This window comes from Quercus robur, chromosome 11, assembly GCF_932294415.1.
Source record: "Quercus robur chromosome 11, dhQueRobu3.1, whole genome shotgun sequence".
In the NCBI taxonomy this organism is placed as follows: Eukaryota; Viridiplantae; Streptophyta; class Magnoliopsida; order Fagales; family Fagaceae; genus Quercus; species Quercus robur.
The window spans coordinates 14,833,046-14,853,159 of NC_065544.1; the positions used below are offsets into that span (position 1 = coordinate 14,833,046).

At 37.5% G+C, this 20,114-nt stretch overlaps 1 protein-coding gene and 1 long non-coding RNA gene across 3 annotated transcripts; both read left to right on the top strand.

Moving 5' to 3' along the window:
- The first annotated feature begins 2,099 nt into the window (after window positions 1–2,099).
- On the top strand, window positions 2,100–8,668 carry LOC126706933 (putative disease resistance protein RGA1). The gene is made up of 6 exons (XM_050406515.1): window positions 2,100–5,629; window positions 5,738–6,023; window positions 6,134–6,290; window positions 6,578–6,639; window positions 7,904–7,990; window positions 8,224–8,668. Exon 1 carries the CDS (start codon window positions 2,180–2,182, stop codon window positions 5,606–5,608), a length of 3,429 nt encoding a protein of 1,142 aa, XP_050262472.1. The 5' UTR covers window positions 2,100–2,179; the 3' UTR covers window positions 5,609–5,629; window positions 5,738–6,023; window positions 6,134–6,290; window positions 6,578–6,639; window positions 7,904–7,990; window positions 8,224–8,668.
- A 1-nt stretch (window position 8,669) lies between these two features.
- LOC126706934 (uncharacterized) lies at window positions 8,670–11,691 on the top strand. Of its 2 annotated transcripts, XR_007648768.1 has the most exons (6): window positions 8,670–9,277; window positions 9,647–9,794; window positions 9,885–9,920; window positions 10,034–10,123; window positions 10,677–10,750; window positions 10,969–11,691. It is a non-coding gene; the product is annotated as an uncharacterized LOC126706934 (long non-coding RNA). The 2 variants fall into 2 exon arrangements; XR_007648769.1 differs by lacking the exon at window positions 8,670–9,277 and having other exon boundaries at window positions 9,481–9,794.
- The last annotated feature ends 8,423 nt before the right edge of the window (window positions 11,692–20,114 follow it).

Here is a 20,114-nt window from a genome sequence, read left to right on the forward strand (position 1 = left end):
TAAGGTTGAGAAGATCCCTTGAATGAAGTTTGGCTTTGTGACGGTAGTTTGAGGAAGGCAATGGTCTTGCAGTGTTGATGCGACTTCTAATGGTGGCTTGACTGTACCGGAGAGTTTTGACGGCAGCAGTAGGAAGCCAAAGAAGATGAACGCAGCGAAAAAAAAACACCGAGGAAGACAAGGATTGCTCTTAAATATACCGCAAGGATAGAAAACCATGGCCACAAGAAGGTGGCTCTGATACCATGTTAAATATTAGCATTGATACATCATGTTGAATATGCTAGTATGGATGCGGAAGCGAAAGTATAAAGTATAGAATACAGTAACACATGAGAGTTACGTGGTTCAGCCTAACGGCCTACATCCACGGAGGAAACCCTAAAGGGCTACATCAATAATATATTAGAGTGTAGTACAAATCCTGTATTACAATGAATCATAACATGTGTATATATAGTAGACTAAACCCTAGACTAATAGACTTCTAGTACAAATAGGAGACTTGGCTTGCACACAAAGTAGAATTAGGCTTGGGCCTATGCTAATGGGCTAATATATCTCTAACACCCCCTCTCAAACTCAAGATGGAAGTTTGATGAAATCTTGAGATTTGATAAGGTTGAGAAGATCCCTTGAATGAAGTTTGGCTTTGTGACGGTAGTTTGAGGAAGGCAATGGTCTTGTAGTGTTGATGCGACTTCTAATGGTGGCTTGACTGTACCGGAGAGTTTTGACGGCAGCAGTAGGAAGCCAAAGAAGATGAACGCAGCGAAAAAAAAACACCGAGGAAGACAAAGATTGCTCTTAAATATACCGCAAGGATAGAAAACCATGGCCACAAGAAGGTGGCTCTGATACCATGTTAAATATTAGCATTGATACATCATGTTGAATATGCTAGTATGGATGCGGAAGCGAAAGCATAAAGTATAGAATACAGTAACACATGAGAGTTACGTGGTTCAGCCTAACGGCCTACAGCCACGGAGGAAACCCTAAAGGGCTACATCAATAATATATTAGAGTGTAGTACAAATCCTGTATTACAATGAATCATAACATGTGTATATATAGTAGACTAAACCCTAGACTAATAGACTTCTAGTACAAATAGGAGACTTGGCTTGCACACAAAGTAGAATTAGGCTTGGGCCTATGCTAATGGGCTAATATATCTCTAACAATATATATATATATATATATATATATATATATAATATCTCCACAATGCTCATCCTTCAGCCAAACCGATTCAAAGTGAAAGGGTCTTTATATATATATATATATATATATATATATATATATATATATATATTTAAACAACCTTTTTCTTGTCATCTGAAACTAGCCAAAGGGGTTCATGATTGGAAGTTGACACATACAGATGATGCACCTGTCTATATTAAAAAATAGGACAATATATTATCAATGTAAGATCTACATTATAAACTAAAGAAATGTATGTTACATTTTTATGCAAAGGTGTGCAATAATAATTTTCCTAAAAAATAATTATTTATGTGTTAAATCTTGATAAGATAAAATAAAATAATAATCACCCATGGTTTAATAGAAAAACTAAAATCTACAATTAGAATCATTATGACACGTGTATATTTAATCTAAAATTTGGTAAATAGCCAGTTCTTTGTCTATGCCTATACTTTAGATAGTTGATACTTTTTGATATTTTCAAAACATTTTTCTCTCCATTGTGACTATCCCATCATTAAAATGTAAAAGAAAAAATAAAAAATAAAAATTGCAATTTGCCACCAATGGCCAACTAACTGTCATTCAAAACTTTATGCTCGTAATTTGTGAATCTAATAGTCATATGTTAAGATGCATTTTTGTTTTTGTTTTTGTTTTTGTTTTTTGTTTTTTTTTGTTTTTTTTTGTTTTTTTTGTTTTTTTTTTTTTTTTTTTGGGAATGCATTTAGTTAATTGTAGAACTCAATTATACTTCTTTATTGTTCACATGAGATCTTAAAAAAAGTCATATGTTCACGTACACTCAATTATACTTCACGCGGAATCCTTGAATTCATCATCAATCGGTGCTCTTCTTTCCACGTGAAACTTTAATCTTCTTTCTTTCTTTCTACCACATTTCATCCTTGTTTTTTCAGCTTTCTTGTCTATCTCAGTGTTTTCTTTCACCCAACAAGAAGAAATGGCCGATGCAATCCTCTATGGCGTTGTGCGGACGATCATTGTAAGCTTGGGCTCCTCCACTCTCCAACAGGTTGGATCAATCTGGGGTTTCGAAGATGACCTCGAAAAAATGTCAAACACTGTTTCCACCATTCAAGCTGTTCTTGGGGATGCAGAAGAGCAGCAGGACAGTAACCATCAAGTCAAGAACTGGCTTATGAAGCTCAGAGAAGCAGTTTTTGATGCGGATGACTTGTTGAGCGAGTTCTCCACTCATGTGTTGCGGCAAAATGTGATGGGCGGTAGTAAAATGACAAAGAAGGTACGCGTTTTCTTTTCTAGCTCAAATCAATTTGCTTTTGGTTTTAAGATGGCTCGCAAAATAAAGGCTATGAGGGAGAAGCTTAATGATATAGCAAAGGATAGGAACAATTTCCAGTTGGTAGAGCGTCCTTTAGGGACAGCAGTTGTGACTAGGAAGAGGGACCAGACTCACTCATTTGTACGTGAAGAAGACGTTATCGGGAGGGAGGAGGATAAGAAGGCCATCATAGGTCAATTGTTGGACTTTGATGTGGAGGAGAACGTTTCGTTCATATCCATAGTAGGAATTGGGGGGCTAGGGAAGACCACACTTGTTCAATATATATATAATGATGAGAAGGTCAAGGCTTATTTTGAGTTGAAGATGTGGGTGTGTGTCTCTAATGACTTCGATGTGAAAACCATTGTTGAAAGGATAATTACATCTGCAACTGGTAAAAAACCTGAGAACCTTGATATGGATCAATTGCAAATTAAACTTCGTGAAAAGCTCAGCCAAAAGAAGTACTTACTTGTATTGGATGATGTGTGGAATGAGGACAAAGAAAAATGGCGTAATTTGAAAACACTTTTGTTGGATGGCTTAAAGGGAAGTAAGGTGGTGATAACTACACGGACCAACTTGGCTGCAGATATTACTAGCACAATCTCACCATATCTTTTAAAAGGCCTATCAGATGATCAATCTTGGTTATTATTTAAGCAAATGGCATTTGAAAAAAAGCAAGAGACCATCAATCCTAACCTTGAAGCAATTGGAAGAGACATTGTAGAAAAATGTTGTGGTGTGCCTCTTGCTATAAAGACAATAGGAAGAGTATTATACTTTAAAAAAACTGGAGATGAATGGTCATATATTAAGAATAATGAACTCATGAATGTAACTCAAATAAAAGATGGTTTTTTGCCTGTTCTAAAATTGAGTTATGATCATCTCCCATCACATTTAAAATGTTGTTTTGCTTATTGTTCACTATTTCCCAAAGATTATTTGTTTAGGAGTGGGACATTGATACTATTATGGATAGCACAAGGATTTATCCAGTCACCAGAGGGGAACCAACAATTAGAGGACATTGCCAATGAGTACGTCATGGAACTACACTGGAGGTCCTTCTTCCAAGTAGAACATAAAGGTGGCTCCATGTATAAGAATACATTGTTTAAGATGCATGATTTAGTCCATGATCTTGCATTATCTATCTCAAGGATTGAGTGTACATTAGTTGATTCTAATGCAAAAAATGTCAATGAAAAAAGTCGTCATCTATCATGCACATTTAAGAATGATTCATTCTTTGAAGAGAATTTAAACTCATTGCTTAAAGCAAAAAAGATACGAACATTCTTATTGACATCCCATATATTGAATCATCCAATGGAAGAATCAGCTCTTAGAACACTTATTTCTACTTTTAGATATTTGCGTGCATTAGATCTACATGGCTTAGAAATTAAGACATTGCCAAATATCATAGGTAAGTTGATGCATCTAAAGTACCTTGACCTTTCCTTTAATGATATTGAGGTTCTCCCTAGTTCTATTACAAGATTGGTGAATCTACACACATTGAAACTCACATTTTGTCTGAAACTTAAGGAGTTACCAATAGACATTCAAATATTGGTCAGCCTCAGGCATCTTAATATAAATTTATGTCCCAATTTGACACATATGCCATATGGACTTGGGCAGTTGACTTCTCTTCAAACATTACCCTTATTTGTTGTTAGCAAGGACCCCATAGGTTCCTCCAAGCACTGTGGTGGACTAGCAGAATTGAACAAGTTAAATGATTTGAGAGGAAGAATAGAGATTCAAAATTTGGAGTTGGTGAAAGATGCTATCTCAGAAACGAAGGTTGCAAACTTAAAGGAGAAGCAACATCTCAGTGATATGTTATTAAGATGGAATTCTAGGCCTGTTGATGTTATCAACGCTGGTGATGATGAAAATTTGTTAGATGGCCTACAACCACACCAAAATTTAAAATATTTGCTTATAGAATGGTACGGGGGTGTGAGATTTTCAATTTGGCTTTCTTTGCTAACAAATCTTACTGAATTTCATTTAAAATATTGCAATAAATGCCAACATTTGCCACCATTGTATCAGTTGCCATCTCTTCGAAAGATATCTCTTTACGCTATGCATAGTCTAGAGTACATATCAGACTTGGATATCACCAATGAAGTCTCCGCTTCATCATTGACAACATTTTTCCCATCCCTAGAGTCACTTAAGCTAATAGCATGTCCTAATCTAAAGGGATGGTGGAAGAGGGATATTATTGATATTGGCGATGCAAAGATAATGACATCCACATCATGGAGTCATCAATATCACCAACACATGTCACTGCCTTCCTTTCCCTCTCTTTCTTACTTGGCTATAGATGATTGTAGTAAGTTGACTTCCATGCCGCTGTTTCCATATCTCGAAGAACAACTTTATTTGTCAAGGGTTAGCTGGAAGGCATTGCAACAAACAATGGTGATGAAGATGAATACGGCAGGAGCTTCTTCACTTCCCTCCTCCATCCCTCCTTTCTCCAAATTAAGGAAATTGGAATTGTCAGCTATGCTAGACAAAGAGCCTTTGCCAGAGGAGTGGCTTCAAAACCTAACTTCTCTTGAGGAATTAGATATTAGGAGGTGCTCTACATCTTTGTCTCAAATTCTGAGACATCTCACCTCTCTTAAGGAGCTGAGAATTGAGGACTGTGAGGAAGTTGATCTATTTAGTGATGCGGACGATGATGGTACAAAATTTCAACATGTTAAGTGCCTTCAGTCTCTGTCTTTCACAAAAATTTCTAAACTTGAGTCTCTTCCTGCATGTCTTCAATCTGTTACTATTCTCCAAAAACTCTCGATTGTCAGATGTCTCAGCTTGATGACTTTACCGGAATGGATCGGCAACCTCACATCACTTCAATACCTTGAAATTAGAGATTGCCCTAATTTGACATCCCTTCCTGAAGGGATGTGTTGCCTTACCTCGTTACTGTCCTTGAGGATCTATAAATGTCCCCAGTTAGAGCAAAGATGCCAGAAGGAAATTGGAGAGGATTGGACAAAGATTGCCCATGTCCCAAAATATTCCAACAAATTTCAGGTTTAACTGCTGATATGCTTCCACTAGGTATGTCCTTTCTACATTTCCTTTTTCAGCAATCATTGAACTTCTTTTTTATTGTTTATCTTCTTCAATGCCGATGATTTTGCAATTTATATGCAATTCCATATGCAGAATTTTAGAAGCAAACTACAAAGATGAGTCAAGGGGTTGCCCAAAATTGCTCACATTTGGAGCGAGTGCATCTGATCAAACATCAATTCTTTTCGGTATAAGTTTAATAATTAATCTCAAATCTTTATACAAACGTCAATTCCATTGTTTGTTCTCCGGCTCTTTCTTCTCCTCGAATGAGAAGAAATGTTTGAGTAGACTTGAAGAAGCAATTAAAGCCTAGAAAAAGCTCAGGCCTTATAATTAGTTCTTGTTGAACACTTTTGGCCTCTGCAATTTTCAAAATGTAAGTGTTGATTACCTCCAAATTATTTTTCCCCCTTAATTTATAAAAATGGTCTTTCTAGATATTATGACTTGACAAGATGATTTACTTGGTTGGGTTGTTGATTTAAGTGCATAAAGCCATAAAGAGATTGACATGAGTGATGCTAGCCACATAGTTCCTACATTCCAAGTGCTGTGTTGAAGATGAAACTTGATCTTGATCCAAGCAAAGGTGGAACTTGGAAGGCCTAAGTTCTATTTTGAATATGGAGAATATCCTGAACAGGTCATTATTACATTTGCGCTTATTTTTGGATGTTGTCATGTATTGTTTATGTAATTATTTTGTTTCAAGGTATTTATACTCACCTAAGTTATTTTACTTATTTTTTTGCGCTTATTTCACTAAGTTATTCTTTGTGTGTGACCCCTTTATTTTTTTATATCAATTACTTCTTTTTTTGTTTGTTTTTTTCTTTCCTTTCTTTGGTTATCAATTCTTTGCTAATATTATAATTAATAAAAACAAAATGCTAGGCCAAATGCTTTATCTTGTTTACCATATAATTACAGGCATGAAATAGAAAGGCTGAGCAATATCTGGTTGACTCTGTTATTCCATACACAATTATAAGGTACTGTGTTTCTATCCATTTTTATTTCTTTCGTGTCTGATGGTTTTTAGACCCCTTAAACAATTGATTAAACCTAGGTAATTAGCCAAGTTGTTACTTAGTCCAAATTCCAAGTCTAGGTTATCACAATCAAACAATCATATCATGCACAGCAGCGGAAAATAAATAAGACAATGATATGATCACCCAGGAAAACCAAACCGGTAAAAAACCTGAGGAGGATTTAACCTAGCTATCCTCAAGGTAAAGAGCAAATCCACTAGAAAGAATCGAAGTTCATACAATAAGACTTACAAGCCCCCACGCTCGACTTCTTATTGCTACCAACCAGTAGAACTTACTGACACGACCAGGTGCAAGCTTTGAATCCACGGACTCTTTCTTTCTTTGGCCTTTGCAAAACACAAACACCCCCGTTTGTGACTTTGAGATCCCACTCAAAGGTTTAGCAACACAAACTCTCCTGTTTGTGACTCCAAGACCACCCTTGAAGGTTTAGATCATCAACAGCTTTGATGACAAGAGAAGGCAGCAACTTCTAAAATACCGGATCTTGAGATTCTTCAAGGAATAGCACCGGTAGAAGACATAAGAGAGCTTTTTAGGAACAAAGCCCTAAATACAAAAGAGGCACCCTCTTTTCTCTCTGAAAAGCCACATAAAAATGTGCTTAGGGTTTCCTTTATATACTGGGAGAAGTAGATTAGAAACCCTAATCCTAAATGGGCTTGAACTGCTGTTTGGGCTTAATTAAAATTCTGCAGATACGACTTTCGATCGGTCGAGCCTGTCTTTCGATCGATCGAACCAGACAGATTATGAAATCTTCTTCCTGTAGCTTGTATGTTCTTGAATCTTGACTTGAGTCACCTTGAGCATTGTCTAATAAAACCTATAGACTCTAAGATCTATATCTAGACAAATTTATGTTCACGATTTGCCAATTGTTCTAAACATTTAGAACCTAACAGTGTCTTATGATATACTATAAACAATATAGTTGACTCTAAAAAGGGGAGGAAATCAATTTGCTTGACTTTTTCACCTATATGATGCTATGATGGCTGACAATGTACATTTCTACTCAATGGGGATAAATGGAACAAGTTATTTAATTTTGCATGCAACATTACAAGTTCCATAATCTACATGATCTTTTTTTTTTTTTTTTTTTTTTTTTTTTGAAATTCTCAAACTTATGTTTGCTAGAATAATGTTAGAGGACCATTGCTTGGTGCTAACACTCCCACCTTTTTGAAAATAGCTTTATTTTTAGGAGGGTGACACTTGGGATGTTCAAACACTACCTTCTGGAGCATCAGTCTTTTGTTCATATCAGAATATTGCTAAGGTAATCAGTTATTTAATTTTTTTTCTCACTATAGTTGTTTTGCTAGTTGAACAGGTTGGCTGTTTAAAAGTCTTAAAATTGAATGCCTCGTAAAAGCAAAATAAAATATAATAACAACAGCTTGCAGTTGGGGGAAAACAAAAAAAAAGGGACTAAAGAAATGTGTTACCTAGTTCAATTCTATCGTAAACAAGTCCCTTGTTTTCTACTAATTTATTGTGTTTTTGTCCCAGCTTGATGACTTTACTGGAATGGATTGGCTACCTCACATCACTTTAAAACCTTGTAATTGACGATTGCCCCAATCTTTTATCACTTCCTGAAGAAATGAGTCGCCTCACCTCTTTACAAATACTAAGCATCATTGATTGCCCCCATTTGGAGAAAAGATGCAAAAAGGATATTGGTGAGGACTGGAATAAGATTTCTGTGAGTATGATATAACCATTGATCAGAGAGTTTATCTGGGTTTTTGAAGAAGAAAAAGAACATTTTGAAGGGAAAGAAGTGAGAGAAGAAGAAAAGCGTAAGTATCATTATCTGTTTTTCCATTTACTTTCAAATTGGATCTGATTAATTTGCTTTGATTTTAACTGTTTTTATGTCCAAAAAAATTAAAAATTTTGTATAAATCACTTATGGCTTTCTTATAAAATATTATATATTTAAAAAAAAATATAGTTGGTGCTTGTTTTAAAACTTTGGGGCTTTGCAATTTTCAACAACTAAGTGGTGATTCCCTTCTTTTTCTTCTTAAAAAAAGAAAAAGAAAATCATTCTAGATATGATTTCTTCACATGTTAAGTATTGATAAGATGATTTACTTGGTTGATTTATTGATTTAAGTGCATAAATAGATTGGAAGGCTAATAAAAGAGCCCAACAAAGTTTTTAGAATCAATGAGAGTTGCTATTGATGATAAAGTGAGAATTCAAACTTGGCAAATGAGTCGTTGCTACGGAACTTGCTAATGTTGGAGTAACGTTGTGTTCGAAAATAATTTCAAATAGCTAAATTCTTGTTCAACTACTGATATGCTTCCAATGAGTATGTACTTCTACATATCTTTTTTCTGCACTCGTTGCACTGCTTTTTTTTATTCTTTATCTTCTTCAATGCTGATGTTTTTTACAATTTATATGCAATTACATATGCAAAATTTTAGAAGCACGCTACAAAGAATTGAATAGGAGTCAAGGGAAACAATGGAGGGCAGCCCAAAATTGGTCACATCCTCAAACTAATGTTGGGAGCGGATGAATTTGGTCAATCATTAATCTTTTTCGGTATAAGTTTAATAATTAATCTCAAGTATTTTTTATAGATACCAATTCCATTGTTTTTCCTCCTCTTTTGCTTCTTTCTTTCTTCTTCTTCTTCGTCGTTTTTTTTTTTTTTTTTTTTTTTTTTTTTTTTTTTTTTTTTTTTCTTGAATGAGAAATGTTTGAGTTGATTTGATATGAAGAAGAAGTTGAAGCCTAGAAAAAGCCTAGGCCTCATAATTGGTTATTGTTGAACACTTTTGGTCTCTACAATTTTCAATATTTAAGTGCTGATTACCTTCTGTTTCTTTTTTTCTTAATTTATAAAGATGGTCTTCCTAGATATTATGACTTGATAAGATGATTTACTTGGCTGGTTTATATTGATTTAAGTGCATAAAGAGATTGACATGAGGGATGCCAGCCGCATAGTTCCTATAATCCAAGTGTTGTGCCAAAAATGAAATCTGATCTTGATCCAGCAAAGGTGGAACTTGGAAGGCCTGAGTTCTATTTTGAAGATGAAGCATATCCTGAATAGGTCATTAGTACATTTGCTGGTTTTTGGATGGTGTCATGTTTAAATTTTTATTATTCTTCATATTGCTGATGTAATGTTTTTCCTTCTTAGGTTGATTGGATTGGGTAGAAAACCAAATAGATGCTGGTGGAGTTTTTGCTCTTCTCATTTTCACTTAGTTGAATTTTGTTTACAACAGTTTTTTTTTTTTTTTTTAATTTTTTTTTAAATTTTTCTGAGTTATATGATTTATATGACAGCTAAGGTTGCGAGAGTGAAGCAAATTGCTCTATGGGTGGAACAAACCCAAATTGACCCTTGAAAATAGCTTGGGTGACAACAATATATTGGTTCGTGACCCCTTAATTTTTTAATATCAAATGACTTCTTCTTTTTTCTTTTTTTCTTCTTCCCTTTCTTTGGTTATTGATTCTTTGCTAATATTATAATTAATAAAAGCAAAATGCTAGGCCAAATGCTTTATCTTGTTTACTATATTACCGGTGTGGAATAGAAAGGTTGAGCAATATTTGGCTAACTTTGGTATTCCATACACAATTATAAGGTACCATGTTTCCATCCATTTTATTTCCTCAGTGTCATATGATATATACTATAAACAATATAGTCTACTTAAAAAAGGGGTGGGGGGCGGGGGGGGGGGGGGGACACCAATTTGGCTGACCTTTTCATCTATATGATGCTTGGGTTATGGTTGACAATGGACATTTCTACTCAATGGGGATAAATGGGATAAGTTATTCAATTTTGCATGCAACATTACAAGTTTCATAATCTACTTGATCTTCTTCTTTTTATTGAAATTCTCTAACTTATGTTTGCTAGAATGATGTTATGCAACATTACAAGTTCCTACCTTTTTGAAAATAGCTTTATTTTTAGGCGGGTGATACTTGGGATGTTCAAGCACTACCTTCTGGAACATCAGTCTTTTACTCATATCAGAATATTGTATGGTAATCAGTTATTTAATTTTTTTTCTCACTATAGTTGTTTTGCTAGTTAAACAGGTTCGCTGTTTAAAAGTCTTAAAATTGAATGCCTCATAAAAGTAAATAAAATAACAATAGCTTGTAGTTGGGGGGGGGGGAAGGGACTAAAGAAATGTGTCCCTTTTTTTTATTGTAAACAAGTCCCTTGTTTTTTACTGATTTCTTGTTTTTATGTCCAACAGTGTCAGGAAATCTGGAGAGCACCTGTTGAAAATATTGTTGCAATGGGAGAAAATTTCGCAAGTAAAAAATGAACACAAAAGCTTTCTTTCTTCAATGATCTCTAGAAGAAGTTATTCAGAACTCAGGAAAAAAAAAACTTGCAGTTGGGGGAAAACAATAGGTACTAAAGAAATATGTTACCTAGTTCAATTCGATCGTAAACGGTCCCTTGTTTTCTACTAATTTCTTGTTTTTATGTCCATCGGTGTCAAGAAATCTAGAGAGCCCCTGCTGAAAATATTGTTGCATTGGGAAAAAAATTGCGCAAGGAAAAGATGAATACCAAGCTTTCTTTATCCATTGTTCTCTAGAAGAAGTTCTGAACTCAGAAAAAGAAATCCGACTTTGGTTCAAATAGAAAGTGTTGATCCTGATGTTTCCCTTTACCTCTAGAATTTTGAAATTGGCCCCATTGATTAACTAGAGCGTTGGAGAAAGATTCAACCTTTTACTCTCCAAAGGGGAATGTGCCATTGATTAGGCTACTTACATTGCTGAGTTGTGAATTTTATATTAAAGGAGTAGAAAGGATAAAATCAATCTTTTGGGAAGGAAATGAAAGGAAAGAATTAGTAGTGTCCATTCTGCTGTGTTGTTCAGTCATCAGTTTTTTTTTTTTTTTTTACAAGTTGGAAATATTTTCTTGCCATATCAACCATTTTCAACAACTATGAATACAGAATGCCCCACAAAGTTGTGGAGGTCAACCCAATTAGTGAGATATGTTAGGACTTATGTGATTTAATGTTAGGAACATATGTCAATATAGAATTGGCTAATCCTTTGACAAAACGCACTTTACTTGTAATTGGGTAGATCTAGGATGTGTTTAATACTTTAAGAAACATGTTGTTCAAGCCAAGTATTAAAGCCATGAAGATTGGATCAAGAAACAAGTGAAGAAGGGCTGTTCATTAAAGTTGGACAGATTCCCAACAGCTCTCGACAAATAGCTATCTATCGAGGTTTAATGAGTCTCGACAGCTCTCGACAGATACTATCTATTGAGGTCTTGACAGTTGCTTGACAGATGTATCTATTGAGAATTACAAAATTTAGATTTCCAGATTTGATTTTCGGCCCATGCTAACATGTATGTGTAGGATTTCTTTTCTCACAACCCTAGACATATATATGGCTTATTTTAAAAGCCATCATACACAAGAATACAAGAAAAACACATGCAAAAAGTGACTGAATCCCTTATTCTCTCTAAAAGAAGCTATTGTGTCTGTGTGCCTTAGGGTTTTGTAACCAAGTGTTTCTTGATCTTCATTGCTGATGAAGTGAAGAACTTTGCAGCCAACATCTTCTTCAAGTTGGTGTGTTAGTCACGTACTAGGAGTCGTGTAAAAAGGGTGACGTTCATATATTGAAGAGTTCATAAGTTTTGAAACGATAGAAGGTTTCTACTGTAAGTTCATCTACGAGGATTGTAGAGTCTAGGGACAAAGGTTTTGTACTAGATCTGAAACTTCTCTTTATTATAGTGGATTGCTTTTCGGGAAGGTTTCCCCCCAGGTTTTTTATTGTGAAACTAGTTTGTTTCATTGGTTTTCCCGGGTTATCATATCTTGTTTTATTTACTTTTCCGCTGTGCATGATATTGATATGATATTGATGTTAGTTTGATTTAACAAGATTTATTCATAATAAATCTAATTAATAACTTAAGTTTAAAACTTGCTTATTCTATCAACCGGGGTCTAAATTTCCCAACAAGTGGTATCAGAGCGGGTACACTCTGATTGAATTAATTTCCTAAGTATGATCCTTGACCCCCGTTGTCATGGATCATGGACAATCTCTTTTGATTCCTCCTTTATTTGATGGCACTAATTATGCATACTGGAAAGTTCGTATGGAAGTTTTTTTGCAGGTTCTAGGTGAACAGATATGGCAAGCTGTTGAAATTGGCTGGATTAAGCCAAAGGAAGTGCCGGTGAAGTGGGATGAAGTAACAATCAAAGTGGCAAATTTCAACAGTAGGGCTTTGAATGCTCTGTTTTGTGGGGTGACCGATGAGGAATTCAAGAAAATATTATCCACGGAAGTTGCCAAGGAAGCATAGACCATTCTTGAGACCACCTATGATGGTACCAAGGTAGTAAAGACTGTGAAGCTTCAAAGACTCACTAGTAGTTTTGAAGAAATAAGGATGGAGGATGAGACCTTTGATGAGTTCTATGCTAAACTCAAGGATATTGTGAATTTTGCCTTCAACCTTGGAGAATTTATAGCAAAATCCAAAATTGTTAGGAAAATCTTTAGGTCCTTATTTGAAAGGAATTCAAGAAAATATCATCCACGAAAGTTGCCAAGGAAACATGGACCATTCTTGAGATCACCTATGAAGGTACCAAGGCAGTAAAGACTGTGAAGTTTCAAAGACTCATATTAGAGATATTTTTTAAAGGGAAAAGTTAGCAGATGCCCTAAAGGTATTGATTTAAAATATTTTTAGAAACATTTTATGGAAAAAAAAAACTTTTTTTTTTTATTTTTTATATTTTTCTTAAAAGTGATTTCAAAACTTTTCTAAAATGGTCAATTAACAAATGTTCTAAAGCACCCATTAACAAGACCCTTCTTTAAATAGTGTACTCATCATGGGTGAGTGGGAGGATGTTAATTAGCATATGGCCACAATACGATTATTGGGTCCAGTAGGTGCCTATATGGACATCCCATTATAAAAAACCTAACTTTAGGATTTAGTAGGGTGGCAAAATTTGACACAACTCGCAAACCCACGAACACAACACAAAATTAGAAAATTATGGGTTAATACTTAACGGGTTCATATTATATTCAGGTTGACACGACTGACCCGTTTAATAAATGTGTCGGATTCATGTCCAATTCATGGAACCCGTCTGACCCGTTTAAATAAATAATATTTTACCAATATATCCTTCAAACTCTAGGTATATAAACATATTAGTTGTTGTGGTTTATTTTCTTTGACATATTGTGATTGATTATTTGTGATATATTTTAGTTTTGAATTATTATTTGTGATGCAGTTATTTGTGGTTTCAAAACTTTTTTAAAATGGTTAATTAATTAAAGCACCTATTAACAAGACCCTTCTTTAAATAGTGTACTCACCATGGGTGAGTGGGAGGATGTTAGCATATGGCCACAATATGATTATTGGGTCCAGTAGGTGCCTATATAGATATCCAATTATAAAAAACCTAACTTTAGGATTTAGTGGGGTAGCAAAATTTGACACAACTTGCGAACCCATGTACCCAACACAAAATTAGTAAATTATGGGTTAACACTTAACGGGTTCATATCATATTCAAGTTGACATGATTGACCGTTTAATAAGACTGTGAACTCTTGTAACTCTGTTGATAAACAAGACAATATAAGATCATCTCTTCAGGCCACTTTAAGGACGGACTTCTCATCCTACTTGTGTTTAATAACCTTAAATCAATAAATTTTATGGTCTTTCTTCTGAAATAGATCTAGTTCTTTCATCCAAGCTCTAAAAATTTATTGTTTGAGCTTCTTGGGCTAAAACTCAATTCTATATTGGGTCCAATCCAATTTCAGTCCCTACAATTGGCGCCGTCTGTGGGAAAGCTTGATCTATTCTAAAGGAGATTCAGTTACAACGTTCACGATGGAGGAGGCAAGTCCACACCAGGCAGCAGCAGGACCACACCAGGTAGAGGTTAATCTACATCAAGCAGAATCAAGGGCTTCTCAGCATGGTAATCCGCGTAGGAGCCTTGAACAGAGAGGAGGCCATGAAGGAAGTGTGCACACAACTCATACCAATAAAAGTCAATATCGAGGGAAGAGCCATGTTTCCCATGCAAAGAATGACAGAGACATGCAACGTGAAATCGACGAGTTGAGGAAGGAATTGTGTCATGCTCGGCGAAGACGTTCATCACCTAGCTCCGAGCCGTCCTCTAAAGAGACAGATAGTGCTAGTTATAGGTAGAGATCCAGAATTCCGCCAAGTGAGACCTTTTCCTATGAAGAGAAGCACCATCATAGACGTAGATACAAAAGCCCGCATTGCAAAGGCTTGGGGAACGATGCCATGAACAAGGCACTGAGTCAAGTTTCTAAGTCACCCTTCACATGAAACATAAAAGATGCGAGCCTTCTTCAACGATTTCATCAACCCACATTCACTATTTATAATGGTCAAACAGACCCGGTAGAACATGTTAGCCATTTCAGTCAAAGGATGGTCGTTCACTCCAAAGATGAGGCCTTGATGTGTAAGGTCTTTCCATCTAACTTGGGCCCGGTGGCGATGAAGTGGTTCAACGGTTTAAGGGCGAACTCTATTGACTCCTTTAAGAAACTCACCTGGGCTTTTGGTGCTCACTTTATTACTTGTAGCAGGGTTCCCGACCTTTGGGATCCTTATTGTCTATGTCCATGCGAGAGGGTGAGACTCTGAAGGCTTATTCAGATAGATACTGGGAGATGTTTAACGAAATAAAAGGAGATTACGATGATGTGGCCATTAGCACTTTTAAGGCTGGTCTTCCAGCCGAGCATGATTTGAGGAAATCTCTAACTGGTAAACCTATTACTAGTGTACGCCAACTGATGGATCAGATTGACAAGTACAGAAGAGTAGAAGAAGACCAACTGCAGGGGAAAGGAAAGGCTAAAGTGATCCCTCAAGAGAGGAGGGATTTCAAGTTGGACCAGTACAATAATAACCGACCTCGAAAAGACTTTGTTGGGCAGTCAGGATCTGCCAACACCCAGGTGGTTAACGCTGTGTTTCGAGAGCTAGTACAACAGGTACTGGAGAAGATTAAGAATGAGTTGTTCTTCAAATGGCCAAACAAGATGGTAGGAGATCCTATGAGATGCAACCAGAACCTTTATTGCTACGATCATCAGGATCATGGACACATAATTGAGGATTACAGAAACTTGTGGGACCATCTGAACCAATTAGTTCCAGTGGTCGGGGAAGCCAAGCGGGTTCGGAGCTTCAGGGAGATGCTTCTTCAAGACTTCTTCTTGGCACAATAAACGTTATTTTTGCTGCCCCAGGGAGGACCGGATCTTGTCCTTCTAGGGTAATGTTGGTATCTCGTTATCCAGCCGAGGAGTCTAGTTCAATGCCTAAGAGAGCCAAGATGGGCATCCCGTTAGTGTTAGGTTTTTCAAATGAGAAAAAAGTTGGAACCATACAACCCTATGATGATGCTCTTGTGGTTACGCTGAGAATTGGTAGGTACGATGTGAAAAGGGTGATGATTGACCAAGGCAGTGCTACTGACATAATGTACCCTGACTTGTATAGGGGGCTAAATTTGAAACCTAAAAACTTAACAGCCTACAGTTCTCCTCTAGTGAGTTTTAAGGGTAAAATGGTTGTCCCAAAAGGTCAGATTAGACTACCTGTGCAAATCGGCACGGATGTGGTGGAAGTGGACTTCATCGTCGTAGATATTTTCTCTCCCTACACGGCCATTATGGGCAGACCATGGCTTCATACCTTGGGGGCCGTCTCCTCTACTCTTCACCAGAAGATGTAGTACCCATCCGGAGACCAGGTTTTGGAGATAGTAGGAAATCAGACTACAGCCCGACAATGCCTGGTAGTGGCTATCCAACATCGGCTTGAGGCGGAGACCTCGGCCACAACTAATAATGGTTTATAGCAATCAGAAACCCCGGCATTACCCTTCAATGGACCAGCCGACGAGGTGAAATGTGAAGATCTAGAGAGGGTAATCGTTGGCGATGATCTGGAGAAATTCTTTCAGGTTAGAGCTAAACTGCCTTTGCAGGAGAGGGAGCAATTGGTTGAATTCCTCAGAGAAAATGTTGATGTGTTTGCATGGAGCACGTATAAAGCCCCGAGTATAGACCCAAGTTTCATCTGTCATCATCTAAATGTTAACCCTTCCATCACCCTGAAGAGGCAGCCACCTCGACGTCCGTCAAAAGAGCACACCGAGGCTGTCAAAAATGAAGTAGCCAAGCTCAAGTAGGCAGGGGCTATCAAGGAAGTTTTTTATCCTCAATGGTTAGCCAACACGGTGGTGGTGAAAAAGAAGACTAGGAAATGGCGTGTGTGCATGGACTTCACAGATCTCAATGAAGCCTGTCCCAAGGACCCTTTCCCTGTGCCTCGGATAGACCAGTTGGTGGATGCAATGGTCGGTCATCCTCGGATGAGTTTTTTGGATGCCTTCCAAGGATATCACCAAATACCGTTAGCATTGGACGATCAAGAAAAGATAGTTTTTGTCACTCCCATTGGAAACTATCACTATAAAGTGATGCCTTTTGGCTTGAAAAATGCGGGGTCTACTTATCAGCAGATGATGACCAAAATGTTTGAACCACAATTGAGCAGGAACATTGAAGTCTATATTGATGATATTGTTGTAAAGAGCAAAGTGGTGCTTGAGCATGTGGGAGATCTTGCGAGCATTTTTGGAATTCTGAGAAAGCACAAGCTACGTCTGAATGCTTTAAAGTGTTCATTTGGTGTAGGCTCCGGAAACTTCTTGGGCTACATGGTGACTCACAGGGTAATTGAGGTGAACCCAGATCAGATTAAGGCCATCAACGGCTTGCAAGCACCTCGGAACCCCAAAGAGGTCCAGAAACTGACAGGGATGACTGCTGCTTTGAACCGATTTATCTCTAGGTTAGCTAATAGGTGTAGACCCTTTTTCCTTTTATTGCATAAATGGAAAGGATTTGAATGGACCGAGGAATGTGTTGTAGCATTTCAGCAACTGAAAGAGTACCTATCTCAGCCGCCCATCATGTCCAGTCCTGAGGTGGACGAGGTCCTGTTTACCTACCTGGCGGTGGCCTCTCATGCAGTAAGTTTTGTTTTGATACGAGAAGACAGTGGCATCCAAAGACCAGTCTATTACGTAAGTAAGTCACTTCATGAAGCCGAGGTGCGGTATTTATCACTGGAAAAGGCCATCTTGACAGTAGTGCATGTTACACGAAAACTCCCCCATTATTTTCAAGCGCAAACCATGGTGGTTCTAACTCAATTACCGCTCAAGTCCATACATCGAAGTGCAAATTATACTGGGAGGATTGCTAAATGGGGCACGATTCTAGGGGCTTTCGACATCAAATATATGCCTTGTACCTCTGTGAAAGGCCAGGTCATCGCCGATCTAGTAGCCGAGTTTGCTGAACTTCTAGAAGAAGCGGAGGTGAAGCAACATGGCATGGATGAAAAATCAGTTGGCCTAATCTCCACACAAGACTCCTCATCTTGGAAAGTATATGTGGATGGAGCAGCAAACTAGCCGGGAGCAAGAGTGGGGCCAGTTCTGGTATCCCCTAAAAAGATCACCATTGAAAAGTCCTTGAGGTTGGGATTCTCGGCTACAAACAACGAAGCGGAATATGAAGCTTTGCTGATGGGAATGGCTATGGTCCAGAAAATGGGTGGAAAGGCAGTGGAAATGTTCTCAGATTCAAGATTAAACGTAGGCCAGGTAAAAGGGGAACTGGAAACCCTAGATACAAGAATCTAAGAATATTTGGGTCAAGTTAGGCATAAGCAAACAAAATTTGAATCCTTTAACTTATCACATATCCCCAGAGGTGAAAATACCCATGCAGATTCCTTGGCTACTCTTGCCACTTCCTTGGCACGGAATTTGCCCAGAGTGATAATTGTCAAGGATTTATGCATCCCCACCCCAATGAGGAAAGATTTGCTCCAGATCCATCAAGTCAATTTGGGGCCGAGCTGGATGGACCCTATACTACTATTCCTCTAAGGGATATATTGCCTGAGGAGAAACCAGAAGTTGAGAAAATACGAAGGAAAGCTCATTGGTTTTGGTTGTCCGAGGACAAAAAGTTGTATAAACGTTCTTTTTCTAGGCCATATCTACTTTGTGTATATCCCGAGATATCAGAGTCACTTCTAGAGGAACTCCATGAAGGAATTTGTGGAAGTCACACGGGGGGGAGATCCCTATCTCACCGGGCCATTACTCAAGGATACTGGTGGCCAGATATGTAGAAAGAAGCATAAGAATATGTTAGAAAATGTGACCAGTATCAGAGATTCGTTCCAAACATCCACCAACCTAGAGGAGTTCTTAATCCTCTTTCCAGCCCCTGGCCTTTTGCTCAATGGGGTTTAGATATTGTAGGTCCTTTCCCTAAAGCACTAGGAAACAAAAAGTATCTACTGGTAGGCACAGATTATTTTACTAACTGAGTTGAAGCTGAACCTTTGGCTAATATCAGAGATGTAAATGTCAAAAGATTTATCTGGAAGAATATCGTTACTCGATTCGGGGTTCCCCATACCCTTATTTCGGATAATGGCCTTTAGCTCGATAGCAAAGCCTTCAGGCAATACTGTTCTGACCTGGGGATAAAGAATAGATATTCCACTCTAGCCTATCCTCAAGGAAATGGGCAAGCTGAAGCTGTCAACAAGGTTATAGTGAATGGACTTAAAAAGAGGTTGGACGAGGTAAAGGGAAAATGGGTGGAGGAAGTACCACATGTCCTTTGGACGTATCGAATAACGCCTCGACGGTCAATAGGAAAGACCCCCTTCTCAATGACATATGGAGCCGAGGCCGTAATCCCTCTAGAAACAGGTTTCCCAACGTTGGGAACTAATGCATTTACCCCGGATAGTAATGATGGGTTGTTGGAAAAAAGTCTGGACTTGATCGAAGAGTGAAAGGAGAGTACAATGGTCCAACTAGCTTACTACCAGCATAAGCTCAAGTAAGGTTACGATACCAATGTAAAGCTGAGGCCGTTGGCCGTAGGAGATCTGGTACTGAGGAAAGTTTTGGGAACCACTAAGAATCCAGCTTGGGGAAAATTGGAGCCTAATTGGGAAAGACCGTATCGGATCACTTCAGTGGCAGGAATCGGTGCATACTATTTGGAGGATCTAGATGAAAAAACTGTACTCCACCCTTGGAATGTAAACAATCTAAAGAGGTATTATTATTAATAAAAATAGTTCTGTTTAGTTTCCCTTAAATTTATTCCGATCATATATCATGTGTTTCCTCATTTATTGAAGTATTAAACAGAAACTAAGTTATGTTAGGTTCCTCGGACCACAAATTTAGTGGAAATT

Excerpts from the sequence above, each read along its gene's own strand:
- LOC126706933 (XM_050406515.1), top strand. The coding sequence starts at position 2,180 with ATGGCCGATGCAATCCTCTATGGCGTTGTGCGGACGATCATTGTAAGC.